The sequence below is a fragment of the Sorex fumeus genome, unplaced genomic scaffold, assembly GCF_029834395.1.
Source record: "Sorex fumeus unplaced genomic scaffold, SorFum_2.1 ptg000009l, whole genome shotgun sequence".
Lineage (NCBI taxonomy): Eukaryota > Metazoa > Chordata > Mammalia > Eulipotyphla > Soricidae > Sorex > Sorex fumeus.
The window spans coordinates 5,180,706-5,181,962 of NW_026606066.1; the positions used below are offsets into that span (position 1 = coordinate 5,180,706).

Genomic DNA, 1,257 nt, shown 5'->3' on the forward strand with positions numbered 1-1,257 from the left:
TACAACAGATATTTCAGAGAAACATCATAAGAGGCAGCTTATTTTGAGAACCGAGAAAAATATGGATGGATTTTTTTTTCCGGAGATAAAACTTGATTTGGGGAATCAAACAATATACCAAAGAGGTGAGTATGCACAAGTAATGTCCTCATTTCCATAACTGTACTTGGAAATGTTCTTCCCTCTGGAAAGGAGTGTGTAGCAAATAAAGACAAAAGCACACAGGTTTTTTAGAGAACCCTATCTATGTTACTGCTTAAGAAAGTATCTTTTAAATTTGCTTTCCTTCTACAAACTAGCTCTTCCACTAATGATGAGGTTTGTCCCCAGAGTTGTTTATGAAATAATGCAGCTGCCTTTTTCTTTAAAAGGATTCTTGTATTCTGGAATTCCTTTCACCAAAGGATCTTCCCCAGAACGTTCTTCAATGTAGTTCTTTATTTCTTTAGAACATTTAGACGCCTGCTGCCTCTGCAACTTCACTTCTTTGCGAAGTTGCTCAACTTCCATCTTCAGTTCTTCCTTCTCCGGCAAGTCTTCGATGTGAAGGGCAGACATTCCTACCTGGAAGCTGGGCTCAGGGGCCTCTCTGGAAGCCGAACAGCTGAAAGTGCAGCAAACCACCAGCGCCTGCTGGCCTCTGCTGCATCCGGGTCTGTCCTCACGCCAGCCCTGCCCAGTGCTCCAGGACCTTAAAACCCCAGATCCATTTTTTCTGATCCTCCCATAACCACGAGGCTTGTCCAAAAGGCCCGAGTAGGGTTAAGGTTTAGAGGCGGCCTCAGCACCCTCCGAGGAGCTTCTCTCTGAAAAAATGGATGGATTCTTAAGAGCATATAACCCCCAAAATTGAATAAGAAGGAGGTAGAAACCTTAAATAGATTCATCATAAGTAGAGAAATTGAAACTGTAATTAAAAATCTTCCCATGACCCAAAGTTCTGTTCCAGATAGTTTCACTCTCTGTGTTTCAGAGAATTACTACCTATATCCCCCAAGCTCTTTCAAAACATTGAAGAACAGGAATCTTTCCTAACAACTTCAATAAGTTAGGAACTAATACAAACATTACCCTAATACAAAAAGCAGATAGAGATGTTACTAAAAATAAAATTACAAGTATCTTTCTCTGTTGCTATCAATGATAAGTACTTAACAAATTTTTATTAAATTGAATCCAACATATATCAACAAATCGGACACCATCATCAAGTGGGATTCATTAAAGGGTGGGTTAGGAGTTGCAATATTGAATGCC

At 39.9% G+C, this 1,257-nt stretch overlaps 1 protein-coding gene across 1 annotated transcript; it reads right to left on the reverse strand.

Moving 5' to 3' along the window:
- Nucleotides 1–332: 332 nt before the first annotated feature.
- Nucleotides 333–605, reverse strand: LOC130019771 (guanine nucleotide-binding protein G(I)/G(S)/G(O) subunit gamma-11-like). Its single transcript, XM_056110417.1, has one exon. It carries the CDS (start codon nucleotides 556–558, stop codon nucleotides 337–339), a length of 222 nt encoding a protein of 73 aa, XP_055966392.1. The 5' UTR covers nucleotides 559–605; the 3' UTR covers nucleotides 333–336.
- Nucleotides 606–1,257: the final 652 nt, after the last annotated feature.

Coding starts and splice junctions, on each gene's coding strand:
- LOC130019771 (XM_056110417.1), bottom strand. CDS start 558: ATGTCTGCCCTTCACATCGAAGACTTGCCGGAGAAGGAAGAACTGAAG.